Genomic DNA, 27,961 nt, shown 5'->3' with positions numbered 1-27,961 from the left:
TAAGTTAAGCTGGCGTTTTTAAAGCTAACTTCTGAGGTAAGTAATGCTGAAACTATCACAAAACTAATCTGTGGAAAAAAATAGTTGGTACGTAGCTATCTATCTATCTATCTAGCTGGAGGGTTAATCATTTTCATGTTCACAATGTTTTGACTTTATTTTGATGAAAATTATGTTATTGTGTAAATTTTAATAAATTGATAATTCATGTAAACACTTAAAGTGTGAAATATTGAGTTAAAAGAAAACTATTCCTTTCATTTAAATGTTTGATTTGTGGAGTAATGATGACAGAATATGATTTGAAAGGTTAAAAGTCTTATGTTGCGTCAAAGGACTTCATTACCCATAATGCTCTTGGGCAAGAAAAAGGCAACGTTAGATGCTTGTCACTACCCCTGTTATCATGAACTAGTGTGTAAATCCTTTTTTTCATTAACTAAAGATGAGTTTGGAGTTAAGAGTCAACAGTTTGAAAGAATTAAGACTAAGCTACATACAGAGAGCATCCACGACAGTCAAGATCGCGCCGGCTGGGTGACATGAAATTCAAAGTGTGTGCGCCTAGATTCGGGCGGGGCAGCAGATGGGACCTCGATACCATTTCTCTACCCCTCGGTCACTACGGCAACCACCCTGGGTGCAAAGGATGTCAACAAGATGGCTTCACTTTTGTACAGTGCGTGGAGGCGGTGACATGTCGTCAATCTTTATGTATATATATTTGAAAGGCTGCAGAGTAGTTTCACAAATGGTGAACTGAGTTTCCATTGGTCAGTTGCAAATGGAGTGAACAGTAAATATCTTCTACCTAAATTTCCAGTTTTTATTGACCACTTTTTAACCACCCAGTGTGACTGTTCAGTTACTACTCATAGACTGTATGTAATCACTAAAAACTCAGTGAATGAAAAATGCAGGTGTAAGGAAGGAGAAAGGCACAAGCAGCATATTCAATGAGTGTTTGTAAGCCCTTTCCCCTCAATGTAATTAAGAATTGAGGTGGTGTTGGGAAGTGTCTGCACTCTGGGAACTGCATTGAGCATAAAGTAAATGAAAAGTGTACTACAGAGAGAAAAACTTGACTCTAATTAAAAGGCCAGGAGGCTTACTGGAGGAACAGCTAGTTCAATTATACGTAATGGCATGAAGGGAGTCAGGAGAGCAGGAGTTAGTGATGCACATTACACCCAGACACATGCATGTTGTCGGCGAAGGTGACCAACTGATTCGGTCACTGTGGTCACGGGAGAACATGAATGGGAGGATGCAGGGGGGACCTAAGATGGCTTCACATGAATATAAAGCTCCTAATAGCTATTCCATCGCTGGTAGTACATCTGTTGGGCGCTTCATTTTCCAGGGGGGAATCAGAGGAAGCATTAATGAGCAACTGGACACCATCCAGGATCAATGAGCCTTTGTCCTCCCTGGCAAGTGCGTTGCAATTGCTGTTCTGCTGAACTTCTAGATTACTTTAATCAATTCTTCAGAAGGACTGTGCAGATGGGAAGTGATGTGTAAATGCGCAGCACTATAGGCTGCATGACAAAGACTCTTTTCTGCATGTGGCGCAGAAGAGAAAATCATTTTAAAGGCAGATGTCAAGCACAAACCCTGTGTAACATTTTTTTTATTTTATTTTTATTGAAAGGATTTATGATGAGCGAAATTATCCCAAAGCAAACATGTTGTAAAAACTAGAAAGTGTGTTTCCTGAAGCTGCTGTTGCTTTAAGAGTACATAATGACCCTGGAAAAGCAGCATTTACTGCAGAGATAGCGGGTGTAATTGCACTGAGCTTAAGTTGACTGCCTATGAACACCATTTCACTGTGAACTACAGCATGTGAGGAAGGTGCAGGAGGCAGAAGCTTTTAGCTCCATCGACATTATGACAACCTTTTGGTAAATCATTGTTTGGTTGTGAAAATAAATGTGAATGTGTACTTCAAAGAGAGGGGAAGTGAGATAAGGATTGGGCTGGCAGATTTGATGTCAGGGAAGAACAACATTTAAAAGAAGCAATGAGGAAATGAACATAAAACGTTTGAATTTGGTCAGATAGGACATTGTAAATGATGTGCTTTTAGGAAAAAGGTCAGTCCTCACTGACAGATGCAGTAAATGGCAACTTAAAAATATGGTGGCAATCAGTTTAGTGAGAGCCAAAAACAAAACTTCACCACCATGTCAAGTACAACTCTTACTACACTGCATCAGCAGCAGGGCTTTATCCACTTCAGCAAAATATATTTTTTTATGTAGCACTTTCAAAAACTACTGTCACAAAGTGCTTCACAAACAAAGACAATACAAGAGAGCTGGAAAACAATCAAATCCATAACTCACTGTCAACAATTGAAATTAGAAAGAGTTTCACGGAGAAAGATCTGGAAAACAATTCAACTCACAGTCGACAAGTAAAATTACAGATGCCACAGTTAAAAGTAAAGATCAGATAATGAATAAAAGAAAACATATAAAAGAACTAATGAAATTTGTGACAGATACATAATTAAGAAAACTGAGTGTTGGCTTTATTTTTCAGCCCCACAAGTGTGTGGTTAGTACAACATGCTGAGCCAGAGCACCAAGTTCAAACAAAACATAGGCCAGAAGTTTGCTCCGGTCCTGAAATTAGGATTCACAGTTTTTGAGGGTTTTAGCTAAAGAAAAATGTAAATAAATCTGAAGCTTGTCAAGGGCCTGTATTTTTACATTTCCATTTTTTGAGCACTTTAAACCTCATAATATGCTAATAGTAGAGTGCAATCTGCTGTAAGCATACTTTAAGGAGCAATGCATGTCAGTGTTTAGGTCACAACTGGTTTCAAACTGCCAAAACATTCTGTTACATGCAATTCTTGGTCAGCATGGACATTTCAGTCATCAAAGTGCTAAAAAAGTAAACATTTGAAATCTGCATTTTTTTTGTTGTTGTTGTTGTTTTGGAAAAAGACAAACTCCATCCACTGATGTAGATCAAGAAGTATGATATTGACATGGTTTTCTGTAAATTCCTTATTATGTCGTCATATTGTTTACATTTCAGTTTTTAAACTACATTTTCCAGATTTTAGTTTTTGTCCCGGGTGGTTGAAAACAATGTGAATCCCTATTACACACCCATAAATTTTGGAGTCGTTTGTTGGTTGTCTGCTGGGCTAATTGTTTTCACTACTTGAAAACAAATTATATTTCAGCCAGCCAATTTTAAGTTGGTGAACAGCTGGAGACAAAATGAATGATGCTCCAGTGTCACATTGCTTGTTTGCTTACTCTTCCAAATGTTATAAGTTATAAATAAGTTGTTTTTGTTGTCTTTATTAAGTATTGAAAGCCAAAGATCCCACGAGGACTCTTCCTATAAAGTTAAACATCTCCTTGCCATTCGCCGTTGACTTCCTCGTTCGGATAAAAGCGCAGCTTTGACGTAAACGCACGGGTCTAAGAGAGCTGCCGGGCGGTGAGGTGGGGATCTCAGAGCTATAAGAGGTGTACACACAGCCAGAGCACACAGACACATCAGCTGCCGAGGGGCCACATTACTGTCCTCCTCCATCTGGATAGATAAGTCATTTTACGCAGAGGCTCTCTGGAAACTCTCCAGCGCGCTTCGCTCCACTTTTTTTTTTTTTTTTTTGCCTTCAACCGGAACAGTTTTCTCCCCCCGCTTTGATTCAAACCGTCAGTTGCCTCGCTATCATTGTGTGAGCAAGTTTTCAGCACTGCGGGCAGAGTGGACAGCGCCGCAGCATGGAGCCCTACACGGTCCCCGGAGCGCAGCTCTCCCTGTCCGACCTGTACTCCGTCATCCCGTTCAATGTGACCTTCCCGGACGAGGAGAGCGGCTTGATGGGCGACAGGCTGCAGAACTACACGGAGCAGCAGAGTCCCGTGAGGAGCACCGCGGGAATAATCATAGCCATATCCATCACGGCGCTCTACTCCGTCATTTGCGTGGTGGGACTCTTGGGCAACATCCTCGTCATGTACGGGGTGGTCAGGTAAACACGGTCATTTTTATCACTATTATTACAGTCATGTTACCCGGTGCTGATTGTGAGAGCAGCAAAGCCCAGATTCCACGTGAAATTCCCACATGCACTCCATATAGTGCCAGTTTTGGGCACTTACTGTCTGTCTGCTTTCATCAAAGTATTCAGTATATGTATTTCAATACGTGATTTACATTTAATTGGAAGGTTTCATGCTGGGAAAAAGTGAGGTTTTCTATTTTTGGTTTCTAAAATGTAATTAAAATCGATAAATGAAGTTCAGGTGCGGAAATCAGCAAGAAATATCCAGAACCACACCCAAATGAGACCGTTTTAGTGTGTTGTAATTAATAAAGTTACAAGTTCAATCAGTATTTGCTGCCCGCTGCTGCTCTTTTCACTGGTTGTATTCACATCTATCACTGTGTGTGTGTGTGTGTGTGTGTGTGTGTGTGTGTGTGTGTGTGTGTGTGTCACTGCCTGCGTTTGTGTGTGAATTATTGCACAAGTATTCTCGGGTTCCCTGCATAAAATATTACATCGTTCTTTCATTATTTCTGTGCAGGGCAACAACATGTTAAAGTTTAATGCATAAAGGATGGTGGTTTTAGACAGTCAAGTCTCTGTGTCTCAGATTCTCAATATGGTGTGACTCTGGCTCAGAGTCCCCACAGCTCACACATCTGTGGCTCAACAGCTAAACTCTCCTCTTCACTGGGTTTGATGGAAGAAGGAAATCCTGCTGTTTGGAGATTCAGAAGGAGACTTGTACATCATTTGAAAGTGTATTCTTTGAACTTGCCTCTAATAAAACGCTACAGAAACTCACCTTGTTTATATTTTGGCTAAAATCTTTATGAATTGCACCAATAGTAGTTCTAAACTCTTAAATTGGTGCCTCCAAATGCTGAACGAGTTTTCAAGACTAAATCCATTTCTGTCCATTAGTGGATGTTTGGAGTTTAATTGTCACAAAAACAGCAGAATAAAACCTCCACCCATTTCCTGAGCAGCCTCCCAGCTCAGGAATAAACATTTCTATCTCCTGCAGCAGCTCTTATTGGCTTCAATCATTATATTAATTAACAACCAATCTCTAACATTCAATTTATGTGTTTCTTCCCCCAATATCACTCAAAATATTAATTACTCCTGCTGGCAGGAAAAGCAGAGGCGCAGGAACAATTAATTCAAGTTGCAGATAACGCTGGCGAGACAGGAGGTGAAGCGGCTGTTTTTCAGACCACCAACATGACTAGGCAGGGTATAATGTATTTAACGAGATATAAGCACCTTGTCAAAATAGTAGTTGACAGTATATTAATAGAGGGCAGAAGAAGACAGCAGCAGAAGGAGTACAGACAGAGGGGAGAATAAAGAACTTCTGCATGTGCCAATCACAATTCATAAATATTCACATCTGTGCCCCTGATTTACATTCAGGAGTCAGAGTGAGAAGATTGGGCCAAGCAAGGCCCAGAATACAACAAGAGACGAAGGGAGAGATGGGGGAGGAAAAGGAGATGGATTAGAGCTCGGGAAACATCCAGTAGTGCCTGGTGTTAGTTTATACATGAGTGACAGAACTTGTTTTTTTTTTTTACATACAATATATATTAAGGAATTTTGGTCGAGCTGACACTTAAAGCCACTAATATACTTGCTATATACCAACAAGTGTATGCATAGGCATCACTTACAACAGCAGCTATACGACATGGGTCATTGATCACACTTGTTTGCTACTTTTTGTGCTGCTGGAGAATTACATTTTCATTCCTGGAGAGCAGCAGAATATCTTTATTTCATTTATTTTTTTTGCACATTACGAGGCAGTTAAGCTCTCTGCACAAAACTTCTCATCACTTTTGTGGGTTATGTCAAGGCATGTAATACAGCCATCAGTCCAGCAGGGGATACTGTGTCAGTGTGATGGCTCACCTTGGTGAGAAAAGTACACCGTCTATGACCAGAGGTGAAGGTCGTGTGATGCATGTTAAAGATAAGCGAGGTAAAGAAGCAGTATAGTCGGAGGAGGCAGTGGTTGGATGAGTTAAACACAGGACTTAATACCAGGAGAGCAGGATTCAAGAGAAAGTGATGTGGATTTCTCTAAAGACATCTTTTCCTAAACCTGTTTTTTTTGTGGCTGAACCTAAATAATCACATTTTTCCACAGAGGCAAGGCAAACAAAGACTCTGAAACAGTATCCTTTAGTGGACTGAAGGGTGTATTACACACTTCGGAGTGACAGGGTGGTGTGGTGACTCTAAGCTGCAGCTGCCCTAACTTTGTTCCCCAATTGGTCATGGGAGGAATCGCATATTATGGATCTGTAACACTAATTTCTGCAAATGTGCAAAATCAGAGCTCCCAAAAGAATGCAGGACATGTGTTCTGCATATTGGGTTGATGTTTAGATTATTTTAATTTATCCCCCTGGTGGTTGCATGTGTTATTGCAGTTAGTTTTAGCAGTAGAAGTCTTCTTTTCATTCATTGGCCAATAGGGTCACATGATGTGGCCAGAGCAATGATCCCAGCTCACAGCAGAGGTGAGGGATGATCACATGTGGGCAGCTCATCCTCTGCCTTTCTTCCGTTGAGTGCCTCGAGAAGCAATGCTTGTGAGTACCAAAATATCAGGTGTGCTGCATTGTACTGCTTATTGAATGTTTACATCGAACTTTAACATAAAGAGGGACGTTTTTATGGAGCTAGTATTTTTTAACATCTAAATTAAGGTAAAGCATTGTGATGACTCAGCAAAAAATGTTAATTATCAAGTCATGCCTTGTTTGTTGAAAAGGAAGGTAATTTAGCACAGTGTTTTATTCTGTGTGGTACATCAGAAAAGATATGTCATTTTATTTTGACATACATACTGATTGAGTGATTTATTTTTGTCCTTATTTCAGTTTTACAAAAAAGATTGTTGTACACGAGAAGAGGAAAACAAACAGTAAACGTTCATTCAACTTTACTTCTTCGTCTGACTCTCTATACAACAGTATGTTCGTTATCTGTCGAAGTGTGGTCTGACACCTACTCTGAGGACAGAATAATGAGGCAGTCAAACTGTTTACAGCGCAGCCAAACAAACTGTCAACTTGAAGACTGGCTGCATCACATTGTTGGAATAAAAAAAAATGAAGAGTCGCTGAAAAAATAATAGCCTTAAGTAGCATCAGAAATATGGTTTGATGATAATTAGTTCAGTCGATAGATGACAAGAAATAAGAAGAGACAGAGAAGCAGGATCAAATGCCAGACTTCAGATGCGAACCACAGATTGAATACCACTTTTCAAGCAAAATGCTCAACATTCCTTTTCAGCTAAGAAATTATAGATATTTGTCTGTTTCCTTTACTTTATATGATAACAGGCTTATTATTTTTGGGATCAGGTTTTCATCAGACAGGGAAAAGCAGAGGAAAGAAAGTGATTTAACAGCATATGGCGAGTTTTCCTCTTCAGTCAGATATCTCAGGTGAACAGCAGGTAGATTTCTTTCTTGCCCCTTTCGTGGTGGAACACCAATTAAAAAGAAAAAGCAAGTCTAATGATGGAAGAGAAAACCCTGATTTTATAGACCAAGCAATTCATCGAAAAAGATAATGACCAGATACATAGATAACAAAAATCATTGCATATTCCACAACATGCATGAAAAAGAGTTAGCAAACAAGCAGAGACACCTAATAATGGACAAACAGTTTAAGTAGTTAATTAAAACTAATGAATAAAAAGCTTAAATAGTTAGCTTAAAGTATCAGTCAAATGGTTTTAAAGTGATCAATATTTGATAAATGGTCAGATAGCTAAAGTTAAAGGTAACAAATTCACAGTTGTAATAAGCAATCAATAAAAAAGTTGGAATTCGGTAAACTAATTACAAAAATAGGTCATGTGATATTTGTTAAAATAGATAAAGTTAGAAATATTATGTATTGGATACTTGCTGGCATTGATTGAAAATGTTCAATTGTATGAAAAATAACCAACAATAAATATCTTCCATATATAATTAATAGCGTTCGTTCAGTGTAAAATCAAAATAAATAAGCAGATTTGTAACATGACAGGTGGTGTTAATGAAAGGCTACTGGAGCTTATCTGTTCAGAGTCAATGAAATAACTTACTTACAAATAATTGATTACCAAAATGGATTAATTTTCTCCCAAATGACTCAACTAGTTTCTTTAGCAGAAATTGTAACTTTGATTTAAGAAACCAGAAGCTCATTTGAAACCATGCCTTTAATTAGTTTTTCTCGGGCTGCTTGTAAAAATAGTAAAAGCTCATGAATTTTGGCCTCCACTTAGATTCCTGGATAGGGACACTCAGATACACAACCTCATTTACAGGAGAGGCTGCATGGATGCTCATGTCAGTGTACTTCGGGCATTGGGCTTTTCTTCGGGGCCCTCGGTCTGATTGCTGATGGAGAGGCTGACACTGACACTTTTGGAGACGGTCCACTCTGTTACGCAGGATGGGTCAGCGGTACGAGGCTCCTCTCCTCTTCCAGCCGTCCTCTCCTCCACCTTCCTGCTGCCACATCAGTTAGATAAGAACTGGTTCAGTGAGCATGCAATTTATTTTCAAGTGGCCCTTATTTAAAACCAGTTTGATGTGCAGGTAATGGAGTGGTGGGTACGTTTGTGTGGAAGTAGACTCTTACTGAGCTGCTGCTTCTTTCTTCTCTGGATTATTGTTATTATTTATGAGACAGCAGTTCTTTTAAAGCCACATTGGTAGTCAGTAGTGGTATATTTTGGTAAAGACAAAACATAACGCTCACGCAACAAAGCTTGTGGAAGATTTATTTTTTTTAGGAACTGGGAGTGGAAATTTGGCTGACAACATGGTAGCTCGTTGCCAGTAGGAATATGACTGTTTGTGAGACGCTGGTCGGACAGCTTGTTTATTTCCCGGGCTGAGTCAACATGGTCACAGCAACCCAGGGCTTGTCTTCTACCTCACCCAGCAGCATTTATGGCAGCATGTGTGTGTGGCATTCGGCCCTGAAAACGTAGAAGAGTTCAGCCTGACTTCTGCATTAACACTGAAAGGACTGATGTCATCTCACAATGCATTGGAGCTCCACGCTGCATAAGATCAGAGCTTATCTAAATGCACAGGTTCATTCTCTACAGCTGAATGTGAATCTCTGTGGAGTCCAGAAACTGACAAAATGCAGTAAAAGGTTATCAGAAAGGTTAGTGTAGGAATATATAACACACTAGATTTTCTGTGTTAAGTTTAGGACTGTCTTTAGGTCGCTCTGGGAGTGAATGAAACACGGCAAATGTTTGCAGTTTAAAACAAGGAACTAAACTGCAATTTATTATAGTTATTAACACACAGAAAATCAAGGGAACAGCATAAAAGAAAAATAACAAATTCAAATAATAACCTCAATACTGGTATTTCTCCCACAATCAGTCAGTTTCAGTCTCTTGTCTTTCAGTCTACTACCCGGTAGTTTATGTCTGGAGGCTCTCAGACTAACTCTGACCTGAATCTTTTGCTCGTCGGTGCTCCTGCAGGAGAATCCAAGAAGACCAAATGCAGCTTCACCCACGGAGAAGATGATCAGGGATCACAGGGTCACTCAGCTCCAGCGCTCTGTGGAGGTTTCTGGGGATCGCTGTCTCCACCACAGATCCAAACAGAAAAAAACAATCTGCATACAGCAGAATTTAATATGATGTCAGTACTGTAATTTATAAACTCTATTGTTGGTGTAACAGTAAATGACCAGTAATATAGTATTACACACATATATATAATAATATTCACTATGGTCAATATTAACATAGCAACATATTTCACACACACATGTACTCATGTCTCAGTGACATCTGTCACTTATACTTAACAGACATTATTTAAACGTCCACCGTTACTAAGCAACACACTCAACAGCTGTTCTCAATCTGACCGTTTACTTCTGGCGCTAAAAACAAGAAAATGACGTCATCGTTCCCGCTCGGTTCAACAGGTCCCGACGCATTAACCCTCAGCGCGCACATGTAGCTCCACAATCACAGATATCAACCACGTAAAATAATATTCATCAACAAATTCATATTTCTCTCCGACTGGTTGTTTTGTTCTCTTCTCTCCTGATAGGTATCTTTAGCCCAACTAAACAACTGTCCTCCTTTGTAGCTCTGCACCAACGGATAACTGTGAGCAACGCATCCGTCACTCACCGGAGATTCTTCTCAGACTTTAAATCAACTTCTTCCTTCGGAGTCGGTCTGGTTAACGATCAAATAAATAAAGATCCTCAAAAGCAGTGAGCAGAAATCAACCCAATGAGATTCTTCATGGTGAAGATCATGACCCCTCTGGTGAATGTCGGTACTGCATGTGTGAGTTAGCCCTTTAGTTGCTGGTAAAACTAATGTGGGTTACATCAGCAACATATAACTGAGTATTTGTTCCCTCCAGTCAGCTGATATTTCCTAATGCTTACAGGAGCAGAGTGTGCTGTACTGTGTACACTGTCGGCCTTTATCAGGAACAAATGAGAGAACTAAGCCAGTTTGAATGAAAACATTTATTTCCATCATGATTATACTTGTCAGGCTAATGCACGCAGAATCAGCAACTAAGCATTAAATAAAAAAGTTTGGGTTATTTTGACATCATTAAAAGGGAGACATTAACCCTTTAATGCATCTTTCTAACATTGTGACTTGTTGTACCTTGGGTTGATACCAACCCCTATATGTAAATCCTATTGCTTGTTGCCCTTTCACAACATTGTATAAAATTAACAATAACAATTTTGTCTTGAGTGTTTTTTTTTTTTTTTACAAAGTTCATTAATACATATTTAAGACTGACACTGTTTAATGGTCCAATTGCACCTTTAAATGATTGGATTCATGAATGGTAGAAAAAAATACTTCCTATTCATCAGCGGCCTCAGTAACATCTACATTTGCAGAGTTGATATTGTCAAACACTTGAATATAAAAATATAAAGAAGCGGTTCAGCACTCAACGTGACACCCAGGTGCTGCACCATCATGCTACTCCGACAGTAAGCTTCTTTTTTTTTAAACAAGATTCTTCATCATTATTCTGTCTGGATTTACAACACTGCCCTCAGGAATTAAACTGAGTGCCTTACAGAAGGAACAACCTAACCCAACCCAAGGCATCCATCCATCCATCCATCCATCCATCCATCCTCTGCAACTTATCTGAGGTCAGGTCGTGGTGGCTGCAGGTTGAGCAAGTTAGCCCAAACGTGCAGCTACTTGTGGGGATCCTGAGACGTTCCTCGTCCAGGTGAGATGTATAATCTCCAGTTCTGGCTCTTCCCAGAGGTTTTCTACAAATATGCAAATAAGGACATTTCCATTGTGGTTTTTTTGTTGGTTTTTTTTGCACAGACGAGATGAATACAGAAAAGCATTCATTTTATGTGGTGTACAAACACAAGTTTCTATATTTCTACTTATAAATATGTTTGTTTGTAATATATTTATTCCCAACCATTAATGCAGCACTGAGGTTAAGATAAATTTAGCTAGCTACGTTGTCTTCTTTGCTGTAAAAAACCCCCCAAAAAACACACTGAGCCTCCCAAAGGTCACAGAGAGCGCTTTTTGATGACTACTTTAGCATTACTTTGCAATTAGATTTGCTTTCCCTCTCACAATATACATTCCTTCTGATCCAAATGAGCAGTTGGTGTGTTAGTTCAGTTCAGTTATGTTACACTGCCAGTTAAGGGAAACATCCTGCAGACAAGGGAAAGGAGAGATGATGTGACACTTAACGTGATGCATTCAGGGATCGTTATTTGCTTTAAAAGGCCGGCAGTATTCAAGTGCTGGTTGTGAGCGGCAGCAGCTCTACCTGGCTGTGCAGGGAGAGGCTGTGGCTAGATGCGATTATTGTTCTGACTTTGGCTGCTGCTGGGCTTCAAGCACGCATGTGTCCAGCTGTGTCCAGTTGCTACTGTTTGAACCTGTGGTAATACTTTGACAGATATGTTACCAACACACCACGGGAGTTCAGGAAAAGCTTCAATGCAACACTCAGCCAGCCCGCTGCACATACACAACTGCTGCATGTCTAGAGTTTCAACTATTAAAAATGAATGTGTCACAAACAGAATTAAAACAAACAATCTCAGCAATGGCTACAGACAGTGACAGCAGCGCCATCCCAAAGCTGCTGTCGTAATCAGACATACAGTCCATCTTGACAGCGGCCAGTGAAATGGCTGCTGAAACAGCTCCTTTAGTTTTCATTCTAAATGCAACTGTGCAGACTTATTTCTGACCAGACGCAGCTGACGGTGCCCGAACCCTTCCTGTAGTCACAGCCTGGAGCAGTGTATTATAAACCACGACAGTTACTGTAGCGCGTTACTGTTCAGCCTTTCAGTATTGGCCAGAAGGAATGTGAATGTAATTACAAAATAAGGCAAACGTGATGTGAGATGAGGTCAAGATATTGTGAGATCAGGTAAAAGTACTGAGATAATGCAAACGTGGTCCTCAAAAAAATTCTATGATACGGGAAATATTAAATCTCATTAAATCTGAAAATAAATGACTCCGCAAAAACTAAAATAAAGGATTTTAATGATAAACTTGACAATAAGCAGAATAAGAATAAAAGTAAATATAGGTTTAAAAATATTTCATCAATTGACTGGGGGTTAAAGGAAAAGTATGTTTATATATGCTTTTCATTTTAATTGTTTAACTGTTTTACATTGATGTGGTTATATTTGTGGCTCACCTAACACCTTTTACAGCATTTTCTGAGTTTCATTATTCTGTTGCGTGTCACTTGGTGAAGTATAGCGCTCCCACGTGGCCAGTTAGAATTTACATAGTGCCTAGCTGGTTTAATGGCGAGCTAAATAATAAACCAGGGGAGACAAGATGTGATAAATGGCAGTCAACATGAGGTAAACAGGCTGAAATCATTCACATAGCCCATCTACACAGATCAGACGTCAGGATGGTCAATATGGGAAACTATCAGTGGAGGCTGTGCATCACGGTTTGCTTAGAAATAAAGGGCCAGAGAGCCCTTTAGTAATGTGCTGCTTTGAGGCGGTATTTCTTTTCCTCTGATGTATGTGAGGAGGAAAGGATTGGACAGCCGTGATAGCCATTTAGCAAGGCGTCCATGCTGAAAAGAAACACAGAAAACTAAAAAGGAAGTGGGTGACTAAAACCCCACTAAACAAAGAAAACTAAAAGAGGAACATGCTTTAAAAAAAAGGCCATTAAATTCAGAATTCTTGACACATAATTGCTGATTTATTCACTGAACATTTAACCACAACATGACCTCAAGACCAGTTATGTGATTGCGGGGACAAACGTTCTATACGTAGCCACCTGTCACTGCTTGGTGTGAAATTAAAGTCCTGTCTTGTGCTTGTCGCCTGGTGAGAGGATGCACACTATGCAGCAGAGCTTCCTGCACTATAATACCACAAATGAGCCTCCACTGTAGCCACGTCTCTGAACCTCATTTCCGTTTTATGGATTCCTCAGAATCTCGCCAAGTTCCTGAAAGCAAGCATGGATGTCACATCACCTTAGGGCTAAGAAAGCTTGAACTTTGTCTTTCCCTATTTGTCTACCCCTGATTTTCCATTCATGGGTATAAACCATTGACTATATATAAAAGTGGATGGAGCTTCTGGGTCTGAAAAATTAGGCCGATGCAGAAGTGCTACAATACCATCGAGTGCCGCTAGAGGTTGGCTCCAAAAAGCTTCCGGCTCCATAGACTCCCATTGAACTAATATTATAAAATTCTCAGTCTAAATTTCTTCGTGAGTTATTTTGGTTTAGCTAGCTAAAGTCGCTCCTTATTACTTTTCGGGCCGTCCTGTCATTAATTAGAGAATGACCTCCAAAAAGTGTCTGACAGGCCTGTGGTGCTGTCAGGTTAAAACTATTGGTGGGCGGGATGTAGTATCCTCGAGTTTCCAATCAGATTGAGTCAGATCCACCACTCGCTCCTGCCCAGCTCGTCCAAATATGGTCACTTCCTGCTCCAAACCGCTCTGAACTAGCAAGATGGTGCCGTCCAAAATCCCAACTCGATGCTTCATAATGGATGTTCACAAACCGACGGGTGACGTCACTGTTTGTTGCCACTTGGTACTAACTGAGCCTACACAGCAAAAGGCTTCAGACTTATCAACATTATTTCCACGTCTTTCCACAGTTTCACCATTTCTACGCGATATAACAGACTGGATGTTGTAGCTCTGAGGCCCACAAACACCAGCACTTGTTTACTGAAAGGAGGGAGAAGTGGCAGGCTTGCCATGAAGCAGCATTTTGTTAGCTTGGATTAGAGAAAGAGGGAAGTGATTTCTTCTTCTTCTTCTTCTATCACAGGTCAATTATGAAAGTGACTAAACATAATCCTTTCCCCCGTGTCAAAAAAACAGGCTTTAGGTGGTGAATCAAAGGCTTCAAATGGATTGAGATCCAAGCTTAAAAAGAGGGCAGTTTTTGTCTCACTGCACTGTTTTGATTTTGTCTCATAACATGTGCTATGATCCATAACTCCAACAGGTCCTTTTCCATCTCCTATATATGTAAGAGGTGTTTTTATTTGTTTTCCCAGGGTTCAAAGCGTCACATTCACGCTGGTCTTGCTTTACATGCAGCCCTTATGTAACGAACAAAATCTCACAGCTTTTATTTGCTGTAAGTGGAACCTAATAAAGACATCGGATTAAGATGATCAAACACACAACGAGGGGGCAACATGGTGATTAGCAATGTCGCCGCACAGCAAAAAGGTTTTTTTTATTGGTTTTTGGTTCAAATCTTGGCTGGGGCCTTTCTGTGTGGGGTTTGCACGTTTGTTTTCTCTGGGTACTTTGGCTTCCTCCCACCGTCCAAAGACATGTATGTCAGGTTAAATGGTGATTCTAAATTGCCTGTAGGTGTGAGCTTGAATTTTGGTTGTCTGTTTGTTTGTTTTTCTGTGTTGGCCCTGCGATGGACTGCCGATATGTCCAGGGTGAACCCAACCATCGCCCAAAGTTGTCTGGGACCGACTCCAACCCCCCCATGACTCTGTTCAGGATAAAGCGGGTGTAGATAAGGGATGGATAGAACATGTTGAAAACCAGCCATCTGCTGCTGGCTTTACAGTTTCCTATGTCCAGATTGAAAAAAATTAACTAAAAACAATACTGAATTCATTTTATAGAGTCGAAGTCCCCTGAAGTGTTAAGACATATAACACGAGGTGAACATATTTTAAAGAATTAGATGAATTATGATTTATTTCATATGGATGGACAGATGAGATGCTCTACACCTGTAAATGTGATTTCAAGGTCAAAAATCACACCTGAACACGTGAATCTGAACACACGGACCGGATACACACCTTTAGGTCATTCATTATGTGACTCCTATGTTCATTGCAAAGAAATGTCTAAAAATACACCTAGAATCCCTAAAAAGACACTTTATCATTGTATTTGTATGTTTTCTCCAGTATGAGGTCTAATCCACAGGTCTGTACATCTACGAATACAAACAGGAACTTCTAATGCAAATGTTAACAACGCCTACATAGGTGAAAAAAAGGAGTCCCAACAGGGCATTGGTTTCATTTACGTGTGCCGGTGAGCCATGACACTGACCCAGCTTGCACAGCAGCAGCTCCCACCCAGATCTGGCACACCTGAATGAAATGCAGCCCCTGATTTCTTAATTAATCACGCATGTGCTTTACCTGCTGTTACACATCAAAAAGTATTTTTCCCGACAATTCAATCTGATTCATGAATGAGATTTGAATCAGTTTCACGTTCAGCTGATCTGAGGAGACACAGGATGTCGTGTTGATGTCATCTGGAAACTAAAGCTGGAGCCGAGAGTGAATAAGGGAACAATTGATTGGACTCTGACAGCGTTCACTGTAATTATTTCCTGACTGAGCCGAAGCCTACGTTCACATTAGACTGATTTATTACATCAGACAACGTTCCTGTCATCCCACAGTTCTGTCACGAATATAATGGACCAACTCCCAAAGACAATCTAATGCTCTGAGCTAATTTCTAGCTTACATACTGACCTTGTCTAAAATAAACTGAAAAAGTAAAAGTTGTGTCAGAAAACTGGGAAACATACGTGTCCCATAATTATTATTTATTGTCATTAGATCGCTGTCCGATCTTATATCTCCAAGATATTTGTATCCACCTCATCTTAAAAAGGAAAGTGTTTCCCACCATTCCCTCTGCATTACGTTCCAGCTCCAACGCAACCACCAAATCGAATCACTGCTATGACAGTCAATGGTTCACATTTCACCAGACACACAGTGGCTCATGTCAACAGCATTACAGACGCAGATCGCTGCTCCGCTACGCTAAAGATAGGCCCCATGTCTATTTTGAAGTGTAACAAGTCAGATAGAGCAACGCATAGAGCATCTGGTCAATTTTCTAAATAATACACCTTGTACAGACTCGTGATCGTACATCACATGTCTACATCAATGTCTCACCCCTGCATTCTTTAAGTAAGGCAAAAAATGTGTTCACCTACTCCAGGCTCTGTGTGTCCACAGAAAAAGGCAGGGAATTGTTCCATTCAAGGCAACTGGGCAGCCAGGTCTCAGGCCAAAGCATGTAATATACCCATTGAAAGTGTGTCGATGTCTTGCCTAGGCATGAAACACTATGTGGTTAGGTTTACGAAAAAGAAAAACGCGTGGTTACGTTGAGAAAACAAAACCGTATAGTCAGGGTGAGTCATAATAACTATTTCGTCATGGTTAGGAAAACTGTTCTTCAAAGAAATCCGCGCAGCTTCTTACTGACTTGAATCCTGTTCTTGGTTAATTTTGCATAGTTTATGTTCAAAACGTAAACAGATATAGACTAAATCAAATTGTGCTCACTGAATCCATGTTCACATTATACTTACTGTTTTTGTAAAGTTTACACATATTCACACAACTGAAGACTTTCATGTTTAATGCAATATTTCAGGAATTCATATTTATATATGCACAACAGAAAACAGAATCCTCTGCTAAAAATAGCATCAAGAGAGCTCAGTGCCATCAATAATATATTTCACTGTCTCAAACCGAGGAGGAAATAAAAGCTGATTAAATCAGAAAGGGCCATATTGCAGCTGTCTTCTCAATTAGTAATGACGGATAACCACCTAAACCTTTTACACAAGATCCTCCCGTGATAATGTTAGTCATAATTATGAGATACAGAAGTAATAATTACGAGATACTTGCCAACAGTCTCTCCTCTGACTCCTCGCTGTGTTAAATGGACAATACAAATTTTTGCTCTCTAATAGGTAATTTACAGTCCCTCAATTTAAACACAGCAGGCTGAAAAATGTATTTACACATCATTTTATCCTGTTGTTAAACTAGAATCACTGTACTGATTACTGAGATGTGAATTCTGAGGATATAATTGGTTTCTTATGACTGTTAGGACTAATGTGTTTTGTGTACATTTCTTTTAACAGAACAGACTAAGAATGCTAAATTAATTTGAATATGTATTGACATTAAAGTTGTATCGTATTGTATCAAGATACAGCCTCCATTTCTCTTTTCCTTTGGTGAATGCAATGCAGTTCCAAACATTACAGCCTTAAAGGGTGACACCAGAAACTGAAAAGAGTGGTATGTCTTGTTGTGTTATGGATTTGCACTGGAAGCTCATGAGAATGTGTTATTAACTAGATCCGAGTAAGCTAGCCGAAAAGCTCACACAAGCTAAAGACAAACTGCAGTTTGCGCTGTCTTAATTTGCGTATCACTCAAGCAGAAATGTTTAACATTTAACTACCTTACAGCGCTTATTGTACCCCAATGTGACACTAATTTCTGTAATTATCCTGTTGTAGCAAATATTTGCGGTCCAAGACATGGCGCGGCATTTACACAAACCCGGCCATGTATCCTGCATTTCTACTGCTCAAAAGGCCAATAGTTTGTTCCACCAAGAACACATACCATAAAAATACTAAACTGTGTCTCTCACAGGGCAGCTTAGCTCAATAAAAACGAGTGAATGCTGGCATGTTTAGTTTGGGTATAACTGGAATCCCCTCCAATCGCTACCACTAAAGCCCCAAGGGCAGAAGCAAAGTAAATGCATTTAAACATCGGACATGAGGGGTTTTCTAATGAAACAAAACAATAAATTCTGCACCACTAAGATGAATGTCAGACACAGAGTCTGATATGTCGTGTACTGTCCTTTTGCATTCAACTAATTCTTTATTAAAAAAAAAAAAAACATTTATTGGAACTTTTCTGATTGTTCTTTGTGACTTTGAGCAGTCTTCTATGCATTTAAATTAGGTTGTATTTATTTGTAAAGGTTAATAAAAGCCCTACTATCTTCTAGAAAACAAAATAAAGTTAGATATAACATGAATAAATCTTGCGAGGTTGATGAGAGGAGCCTTGTGCCCCAAAGGAGAATTTCTGGCCCCAATAAGCAAATGCATTGGTCAAAACCAGTTCAGTGCTGAAGACCATACATCTTTGTCATTGGATATATGAGAAAAAAGGACCTTCATCACACACACAAAAACATTTTTTTTTTTTTTTAACATTCCTAAGCTAAAAGGGGATCCAGCCTCATACAACATATACAAACCTCAATTCACCTGTAGCAGTATTTTCTTTTCTGTTGCCTTCCCAGCAAGTAGACTGCCTGATGGGAGGCCAACGATGCAACATTATCTCAAATTACGCATTTAGAAAAAAATATCTAGGCTGTGAGGAATTTGCATCAGATGTCCACAGCTCTATGTGGCACATGTATAACGAGGGATTTAACTCTTCATCTAAGCCATAAAAACAGGCTGCACAAGTGAATATCAATTTTAAATCCCCATATCCCATTTTTGAGACAGCTCTCACTGCTGCTGCTGCAAAGACTGAGGTCCTCATTACATCCTCGGCTAGCATTGCCTCCAAGGTTGCTCGGTGTATTGGATCCTTTCTTCTCTGTGATATATTTAATCAGGCTGTGTATGTCGATCAACATGTCAAGTTGTTGACACGTATGTGTTTCTTACATTAAAGAAACAGTCCCAAACTGACATCTGTTGTATCACAACTGGAGCTTGTCCTTGATCATTTAACGCTTTCATATCAACTTGGCTAGACTACTGAGAAACCTGCTTCACCTACCTAAACAAGTTGTCTCCGGACAGTCAGTCTACAAATGGTTCAATATGCTGCTGCAAGGTTGTTGACCAGGTCTTCCAAAACAAGACCATCTTATCCTCTCAACTTTGGCTTCTCATCAGGTTCAAGATTCCTTTGTAAGGTTCTTATTTTCATATATGGAGCAGTCCATGGTCAGGCACCCATGTCAGGCATATATCTCTGAACTTCTCCATCCTTATATCACCACTGGGTCACTCAGGTCTCTGTTTACTAGTTGTGCCTCGTACTCGACTGAAGGTGACCGTGCCTTTGCAATGGTAGCCTCAACACTGTGGAATGCTCTTCCTGCTGACATACATCCCATGTTCTCTGTTGACGCCTTTAAAAAGCAGTTTAGGACAAATATTTTTGAAGTGGCCTTTGTCTCACCTACTGATGTCTAGTGCTTGTAATTTCATGTGGTTTTTAAGGTTGTTGTTTCTTGTATTTTTTTAAACTTTTTTCCCCAATTCCGTTGTGAAGCACTTTGTGATCGTTCTCTGTGAATGATGCTATATTTAATAAACTCAACTTTTAAACTTATTTTATTTTAAATTGAGCATAGGTCATAGTTCAGGCAGGCCACAAAGTCAAGCTCACCTTAAATGACAGCTGTAATAGCTGATCTTAACCACCAGTCCACATCAGTTGATTCCCCACCATGCATTTAATTGGAAAATCTTCCTCTGCAAGCGGCACTGCAACCCACTGCTACCCCAGCTACTCCCATTATACTTTGTCATATTTAATCAGTGTCATTTCTGTTGTCATTGATGCCTGCTCTGTTCTGTCTGGAGTCTTGCTGCTGCTCTCTCTCGGCTTTAGGCTTTCCATGTATAAACATACAAGGCAGGGAGGTCCCGGAACAGAGACATATCACCAAATGTAATTTACTGCAGATGCAATAAAAGCTTTTCTCTGCTCTGTGGTCACAACCAGATACACCAAGATGAAGACTGCCACAAACATCTACATCTTCAACTTGGCTCTGGCCGACGCTTTGGCAACCAGCACGCTGCCGTTCCAGAGCGCCAAATACCTTATGAAAACCTGGCCGTTTGGGGAAGTCCTGTGCAAGCTCATAATTGCCATCGACTACTATAACATGTTCACGAGCATCTTCACCCTCACGATGATGAGCGTGGACCGCTACATTGCCGTGTGCCACCCGGTCAGGGCACTGGAGTTTCGGACGCCGGTCAAGGCTAAAATGATTAACGTGCTCATCTGGGTCCTGTCATCAGCGATTGGCGTGCCCATTATGATAATGGCTGTGACCAAAGTGACAGATAACGGTAAGATTATGCTTTCTTCCAATGTTTCGTTGCAGTACAATGAGTAATTGTCTACCAGAAGTGGGTGAGAGTTGAATCTATACTGTTCACAAAAGGGGAATTATTGCCAAAGTGTAAAGAACAGCATGTAATCCAACCGGCTTTCATGTGCATAGTTTGCATTTATTAGGCCAAGCCAAGTTGGTCCCTCACCAGAGCTTACATCCATGATACACCAAAGATAAGCAACAATGGTGATTGAGAATCCTTAATGGATCGTTCAGGGTCATTGGTAGGGTAGGATTCATAGAGTGGGTGGAAAAGCCTTTGAAACATTTAAACTATTGACATGACAATAATAATATTTGAGTTCAGGGTACTTCTTTTTTCCCAGAATCACAAACCCTTGCAGTCTTTTATTTTATGCTGCTGCATTAAGGTTGGAGGTATGTTGAAAAACCATCCTTTATTTGTCCAATTATTTTATGTCTTTGGGCTCAAGTTGCAGCTTTCTCAATGAAAACATGATTCTTTGAGAAAAACAAAAACAGTTTAATAGGTAGCTAACAGAAAAACCCACCCAGTGTTCCTGGACATTCACGTTGGACTATTCTGAAACCTATGATTTACATCCAGTGCCAATGCTATACAATTGCTGTAATATGCCCTTTTTGTAACAAAGCCTTCAGTAATCCCTCACTGAAACATATGTCGTCATGCTCGAGGTCTGACTTGCTGCCATTCGGAATAAATGGAACCTCCAAATTACATCCTCATGCTGCCCACTGCAATTCAGGGTCTTACCCTCTGAACGCTCTTATTCCATTCTTTGCACATCGACTGCATCCTTTCCAGGAGTGGCTGAGTTGTTATCCCTACATTTGATGGGTTCATGCACATCCCCACACTTTGTGAAGACTGACTTTGAGTGTGGCCATGTGAACTCACTATATGAACGGTTTTGTAACCATTTTGCCTTGACATACTCAGATGGTACATTGTATTAACTATTTCTTTTCTTCCATAACCAAGCCATTGTCACACCTTAAACTCTTATTCACACCAATGATGCACAGACAAGAGAGAGGTTCTGGAAAGAGGTTTACAGAAGTCTGCAATATGAATGCAATAGGATTAGAATAGGGTTATGCTGATGGATCGTCCAATGCTGATGGCTGAGAGTCATCACAATAGGAGCCCGGCATTGTGATCAAACCCCCTGAGTAATCAGTGAAAAATGAATGCAGCTGTACATGAATATTTTCTGCTCCTCATTTCATGATAAATACAAATTATGCAGTCCTTTGAGTCAAGCAGAGTTCTTGAATTTTGTGGATACATTTTGCTGATAGTAGTGCAATAAATGGCCTGTGATTTACTTCAAGGAGCTTTAAGGTGCCTTAGAGCTTTTTCAGCCCCCAAAGGAGGATGAAGCAGAACACCGTTTGAATTTTCAATTATTTAAATAACGTGTAAAGAAATTAACAGTGTGTATGGGAAGTGACAAAAAAGGTCATGCTTACAATGTAAAGAAATTTGATTATCTGATCAAACTCTACCTGCCTTCTCTTTCCAGGTAAAACCATGTGCATGCTGAAGTTCCCTGACCCTGACTGGTACTGGGACACTGTGACTAAGATCTGCGTCTTCATCTTTGCCTTCGTGGTCCCCGTGATGGTCATCACCATCTGTTACGGCCTGATGATCCTGCGCCTGAGGAGTGTTCGTCTGCTCTCAGGCTCTAAGGAGAAAGACCGCAACATGCGCCGTATCACCCGCATGGTCCTGGTGGTGGTGGCAGCCTTTATCATCTGCTGGACCCCCATCCACATATTTATCATTGTGAAGACCATGGTGGAGATCGACACGAGGAATCCCTTTGTGATAGCTAGCTGGCACTTGTGCATTGCCTTGGGCTACACCAACAGCAGCCTCAACCCTGTCCTCTACGCATTCTTGGACGAAAACTTCAAGCGATGCTTCAGGGATTTCTGCCTCCCCTTTCGAACCCGCGTGGAGCAGAACAGTCTGACCAGAGGCCGCAACGCTGCCAGGGAGCCAGTGTCCGTCTGCGCTCCAACAGAAGATGGCAAGAAGCCGGCATGACTAGGCATGGACCGGGTCCCCCAAAGCTCGCGCTCGAGGAGGATCCAGCAAGATCTGCAATCGGAGGTCACCCAGATCTCCACAACGGAGTTTTAAGAGATCTTTGCACGAAATTTGGCTGACAAACTGGACATTACAAGGAATAGGTAAAGTTAATAGATAAGAAGTGTCACTGATCTTACTTTTCGATAAAAGTTTGTATCAGTTTTTCCTCGCAGGAAATGCCTTGCAAAGGCAGCAACAGTGGCGCGACAGTGACGGCCCAAAGAGTATATCCAAATGCTAAAGAAAGATTACGAAACAGAACTTCCCAGCTCGTAACTTGAAGTACAAGAGTAGAGGACTTTATGATGATGCAAAAGGGATAAGGAAACACCTACAGGTTTCTCACCTGGCAAGCAAAGAATGAATTGTTCTGACACTATCCACCTTGGTACCGTCATAAACTAGATGGGGAATAATTTGCAACAAAAGACTTTAATTCTCAGTTAATCTGAGAAATACTTGCTTGTACATTGAAAGAAACAAATGAGAGTTTGGTGAGTACTTTGGAGAAGAAAAACCTGCATCACAGAGAACACTTTCTCAACACTCTATCTTTTACATCAACATGAGATAAATGAGCCTCACGGAGCAGGACCAAAAACCACCGATACCCACCGACAGCTGGAGATGAATTATAGCATAGTTTGTTCACCAACAAGGTCAACCACTCTCCACTTGGAGAAGTAGGGAAGTCTTTTCATGTATTCTGTATGTTTCAGCCAACCTTTTGAGTAAAAGTCGGGAATGGAAATTTTTTTGTTTTTAATGCAAAAAGAAACACTTCCTTTTGTTTTGTCTTTTACCCGGCAGACGGATGTAAGATTCTGCCACCATCAACTGTGTAGAATAATAGTTTGGGACTCAATGTTCCTTTCATTTGAATCAAAGTCACAAAGGACATTTAAGCCTAGTTTGTGGAGGTTTTGTGCTCAAATGGAAAAATCCTAAATAGCATCAAACCACTGATGCTTGGATTCCTGTTGTCATATTTTCTGGACATCTACTTGACTTTCATGGGTCGTGCTGAGCCCTCACAGAGTGTTTGAGCAGAATCACTGAAGAATGCTAAAATCTGCCTGTAAAGAACACTGTTGGAAACACTTCTCTCTTCACTTACATCATTGTTCAAAACAGATATGAAGTCAAGGAGCAAGCCACAAGAGAGAGAGAGTTATTGAGATTCCTGTCTGTGACAACAAACAAACTGCTTTAAGGAAATTATTGATCCGTTTTTCAAGTTACAAAAACGGCTGTCATCTGTCACAAAGAATATCTGTAGCAGATTTAAGACAAACCAAATGATATTAGCCGGAGCGGTATATCATTGAGTAATTTATGTGCCTCACTGGATCTTGACACGTATAAAAGTGGGGACATCAATCAATGAATATCCTGAAGTTAATGAGTATTTCAGCTTTGCATACCAGAGGATAAGTCAGAGGTAATAATGATAATAATAATCCACAGTTTATCAGAATTTCCCCTCGTGTGGAAATATTTTCAAGGCCAAAAATGTGTTGACATGCACACATGTAAAACCATGGCATATTGATTAACGCTGAAATGTTGACTTTATGTTAACTGTGGAGCAGATAAAACATATTGAAACCGAGAAGAAATCAAAGGAAGTGAAAAACTTAAAGGAAAAAAAATTCAACAAATGTGAATTTGTAGATAATTTAAAGTCTTTTGCATTTGAACAAAGTTGGCTAAAGCCACAGTTAAAATGGTCATGAGGTGTGTTGCTTGTGATTTTGTACGCTTTCTTTCCCGTTTGGATTTTGATATTTCATCATCACGCTTTGAATCATGTGACTGAAAAAAAAAAGAAAAAAAAAGGGGGGACTGGTAACGGCAGTCCAAATGAATCTCTGCTCTGTCAACTTCAGTCATTTTTCTATAGCATGACTGGAGACGTCCCCAGAGACGGGGATGCAGACGATAAATACATATTGACTTTTTCTGTGTACAGCAGGAGACGGACATTGTTTTGGCAGCATGATGCATTCCTGCCTATTTTTCTTACAATGACAGTGTTGATTTAAAGTGTTCTGTAGTGTACCGTACATGCCCGTTCTGCTTAGCTTTGACGAAGTGCTGTATCTGTCGGGTGTGCAGAATATCTCTCAGCTGCTCTTTTGTTAAATCGAGTTCTATCAGGGCAGAATGTACAGAATTAGTTTTGCAGTAAAGAATGAAGGACGCACAAGTTAATACGTTAGGCTGATTAAAGGACTTTTTTTTTTTCCAACTGATATTAATAATGTCTCGATTATGTCAAAACACTAATAACTTTTTGGAAAAAGACGCTTTCTCTACAACCAAACGACCACGTCCACTGAACCAGGAAACATTACCACCGCTAGCTACCAGCAGCTGGCTATTTGATGTTTCCTGTTTGTAGAACTTCAAAACTTAGACACTCTGAAGGAGAACAGATATGATTTCAGTGTGTCTCACAAGGAACATGTTACATGATGTGTTGAAAGGCCACACTCAAATAAAGGATAATAGTCTGTCATCAGAGGCTGTGGACTGTATAAATGGGGATAATAGCACACACTGTCAGACGGACTCCCCTCGAGGGATTTATGGTGTTTTGCTTGGATGACATCGTGAAATGTGAAACAAGTAGTGTGACAATGAAAGAAAAAAAACACGCACATGAGGAGAGCTTGTGCTACAGCAGCAGATTATGAAAAACTCAATGGCTTAAAGGGGACGTATTGTGCATATTTCTATGTCTATAATTTTTATCGTAGGTTTCTAATTACATATCCTCGTATAATTTCCAGTTCCAAAACTGACTTATTTATCCCATACACGACCTTTATGCAGTCTGCCAGTTCAGCCTCTGTTTGAAACAGCAGGCCATTTTAGCTCGTGTCTCTTTAAGGCTCCCCCCTCCCATTTAGTCCACCCTGATTGGCCAGCCTCCAGAAGATGCCCCTCTGAAAATTCTGTAGGCTCTATCGACCACAAAAACAAGCAATAGTGTTTGCATTTCCCGTCTTTCTCTTCTTAAAAACATCTGTGCATGTTAGAGCATAAATCTGATCTGAAACATGCAACAATATAGTCAACAAAGTTAAAACAATAACTGGATGCCACTGTTTGTGGGCACGTGCGAACCATTAGGCATCAGTTTGATGGGTAAGTAGAGGTAACATGCCAGCCTTATTCCAAAATGGATTAAATTCATTTTTTTCCCCTCAAAATTCTGCACACAATACCCCATAATGATAACGTGAAAAAAGTTTTTTTGAAATTTTTGCAAATCTGGGGAAGGGTACAGAGACATTTCTGCAGCATTGAAGGTCCCAATGAGCACAGTGGCCTCCATCATCCATAAATGGAAGAAGTTTGGAACCACCAGGACTCTTCCACCAGGAACAGCGATCCAGAAGGACAACCATCTCTGCAGCACTCCACCAAGCAGGCCTGTATGGTAGAGTGGTCAGACGGAAGACACTCCTCAGTAAAAGGCACATGACAGCCCATTTGGAGTTTACCAAAAGGCACCTGAAGGACTCTCAGACCATGAGAAACTAAATTCTCTGGTCTGATGAAACAAAGATTGAACTCTTTGGCCTGAATGCCAACGTCATGTTTGGAGGAAACCAGGCACCGCTCATCACCTGGCCAATACCATCTCTACGCTGAAGCATGGTGGTGGCAGCATCATGCTGTGGGGATGTTTTTCAGCGGCAGGAACTGGGAGACTAGTCAGGATGGAGGGAAAGATGAATGCAGCAATGTACAGAGACATCCTTGATGAAAACCTGCTCCAGAGCGCTCTGGACCTCAGACTGGGGCAAAGGTTCATCTTCCAACAGGACAACGACCCGAAGCACACAGCCAAGATAACAAAGGAGTGTCTTCGGGACAACTCTGTGAATGTCTTTGAGAGGCCCAGCCAGAGCCCAGACTTGAACCTGATTGAACATCTCGCTCCCCATCCAACCTGATGGAGCTTGAGAGGTCCTGCAAAGAAGAATGGGAGAAACTAGCCAAGAATAGATGCCAAGCTTATAGCATCATACTCAAAAAGACTTGAGGCTGTAATTGCTGCCAAAGGTGCTTCAACAAAGTACTGAGCAAAGGCTGTAAATACTTATGTACGTGTTATATTTTCATTCTTTAATTTTAATAGAAAAGTTTAACCAAACGTTTTTCACTTTATCATTATGGGGTATTGTGTGTAGAATTTTGAGGGAAAAAAATTAATTTAATCCATTTTGGAATAAGCCTGTAACATAACAAAATGTGAAAGCAGTGAAGCGCTGCGACTACTTTCTGGATGCACTGTACGTTCATTAACTGTAGGAGCTTTGACCATGTGACATCATAACAGGATATAAATGCCCCCCCCAGCTCGTCCAAATATGATCACTTCTGGCTCCAAAGTGCTCCGAACTAGCAAGATGGCGCCGGCCAAAATACAAACTTGAGGCTTCATAACGGCCGTTCACAAACCAACGGGTGATGTCACTGTTGGTTACCTCTTGTCATCACCAGACAAAGATGTTGAGGTGGAATGAACAGGTATGGATCTATCACCTTTAATGGCATTTGGTGTTAGTATTGTTCGTAAATTGTGTGGATTCATCTACTACAGGTAATTCCTTGGGATGCTGTGCTGCAATGTAAAGCCTGGAAGCAGGGTTTTGTTTTTGCTGCTAACTTCATGCTTGTGTGCTTCTTGGCCACACCAAACCATTTCATTTAAACCCATTAAATAACGATTGGTCGTGTTCTATTAAATAGCTTTAGCTTAATTTGTTGAATGACACAGTGTTTCTAAGGAGTGTGGCAGTTGTGAGGGAAGGATGGGGGAGCCTGGGTAAAGATGTGTTGAGGTGGAGTTATACATGCTGAACAGAGTTCCTACAGATTGTCAATCGATGCTACTCCAGATTTCATACGGCTAATCTTTCATCAGTCAGCTCTGAGATGGCTCTTTTCTTGTACACTTGTAATTATCTTGCATTTGTATTGTTATTTATTTTGTCATTTTTCTATTTGATAAGCTGCTTAACACTGTAAACAGAATACTGATGAGCCTGCGTGATTATATTTAACTGTACATTTGTGCAAGATGCTAATTTGTTGTATCTACTGACTGCAGTACAGTGTGGAGGAAAGTTGTGCTGATTATACTTGATACTGTACTGCAGTGTTAACTTATTTCTTAGCTTCTTCTGTTGCAAATGTTATAAAATATTTCTAATACAGTAGCTGTGTTTCAAGCATAACTTAAATTGTTGGCAAAAATAAAGAAAAAGCTGAGAGAA

General features: G+C 40.4%; 1 protein-coding gene across 1 annotated transcript; it reads left to right on the top strand.

The window, feature by feature from the left end:
• Positions 1-3,504: 3,504 nt before the first annotated feature.
• Positions 3,505-27,961, top strand: oprd1a (opioid receptor, delta 1a). The gene is made up of 3 exons (XM_069176392.1): positions 3,505-4,009; positions 20,182-20,537; positions 22,093-27,961. The coding sequence occupies exons 1-3, from the start codon at positions 3,759-3,761 to the stop codon at positions 22,620-22,622; spliced, it is 1,137 nt and encodes a 378-aa protein (XP_069032493.1). The 5' UTR covers positions 3,505-3,758; the 3' UTR covers positions 22,623-27,961.

Source organism: Embiotoca jacksoni, unplaced genomic scaffold, assembly GCF_022577435.1.
Source record: "Embiotoca jacksoni isolate LCO1_2020_lvr unplaced genomic scaffold, fEmbJac1.0.p SCAF_7, whole genome shotgun sequence".
NCBI classification, from domain to species: domain Eukaryota; kingdom Metazoa; phylum Chordata; class Actinopteri; family Embiotocidae; genus Embiotoca; species Embiotoca jacksoni.
This window is presented reverse-complemented; position numbering and strand designations above follow the sequence as displayed.